This window comes from Penaeus monodon, chromosome 24, assembly GCF_015228065.2.
Source record: "Penaeus monodon isolate SGIC_2016 chromosome 24, NSTDA_Pmon_1, whole genome shotgun sequence".
In the NCBI taxonomy this organism is placed as follows: domain Eukaryota; kingdom Metazoa; phylum Arthropoda; class Malacostraca; order Decapoda; family Penaeidae; genus Penaeus; species Penaeus monodon.
Genome location: NC_051409.1, coordinates 29911690 through 29912613, shown reverse-complemented (window position 1 = coordinate 29912613; position 924 = coordinate 29911690). Strand labels below are relative to the sequence as shown.

General features: G+C 30.4%; 1 protein-coding gene across 1 annotated transcript in view; it reads right to left on the bottom strand.

The window, feature by feature from the left end:
- The window catches only part of LOC119588711 (DNA-directed RNA polymerase III subunit RPC3-like), a gene marked incomplete at its 3' end in the record, with an annotated part of 9280 nt that extends 8613 nt beyond the window's left edge, over positions 1-667 (bottom strand). The window contains 1 exon segment of the mRNA XM_037937351.1: positions 483-667. Within this exon segment, the coding sequence (XP_037793279.1) occupies positions 483-629 (147 nt within the window).
- Between the last annotated feature and the right edge of the window lie 257 nt (positions 668-924).

The following is a 924-nucleotide window of genomic DNA, read 5'->3' as shown; positions in this document are numbered from 1 at the left end:
AAAGCGAATACCATAAATGAAAAGTGTCTCTTTCTGTCCTTCTATACTTTATACTGTTGGCTGTGTGAAACGGAAACTACACCATTATTCTACTGGTAAGCTCTATTTTGCATGGTTATATAGCATGGGGTGATGTTAGTATTTGTTGAAGTTCAAATAGGTATGGAAGCCATGCACACAGCCAATATACAAGGGTGATTCAACAGGAAATAAGTCAGACGAGAAACTACGTGAATGAAGGAACTAAATTGATAAAATATACAAATTCTCAACAAGAATATGAAACTGGAGTCTTACTCTAAATTCTAATGAAGAATAAAAAATAATAATTAATTACGTAATGAAAACAATTATATCAATGAAAGTTGCCACAAAACAAAAGGAAATAACACGATATATACTTAATAAAAGCAAATAACTAACATAAATATCAATAAATAATTCGTGGAAAAAAACTTGGTTATTTAACATCTCTTCCTCACCTTAGAATGCGGTAATTTCGTGTGTGCACATATCACCCTGAGGGGATTTAACCCCTTCTGAAAGAGTGCATCTCCAACCCTTGCAACAATATCTCCAAAGTACTCATTTAAGATCTTATAGCAGCATTTCTGCAAATTGCAAGACATTGTATGGTCGTAGTCAGATACGGTAGAGTGCGCTGGGTTATTTTGTTATTTTGTTAGGAATCGTATTTTTGTTTTTTTATTGAATTTTTTTGTCTGTGTATTATCGTAGGATTTATATTATCTTAAAAATATTTTTCTTTTATTCATTGATATGATTTTTGTCCAAAATAATAAGAAACTTAATCGCAATTTTCAAAAATGTTTTATGCTTGCTATGTCACATTGTTTACACGAGTCACACGTGATTATATACATTATTTTTTTTTAAATCATTTTACTAATGGAATGATAATCT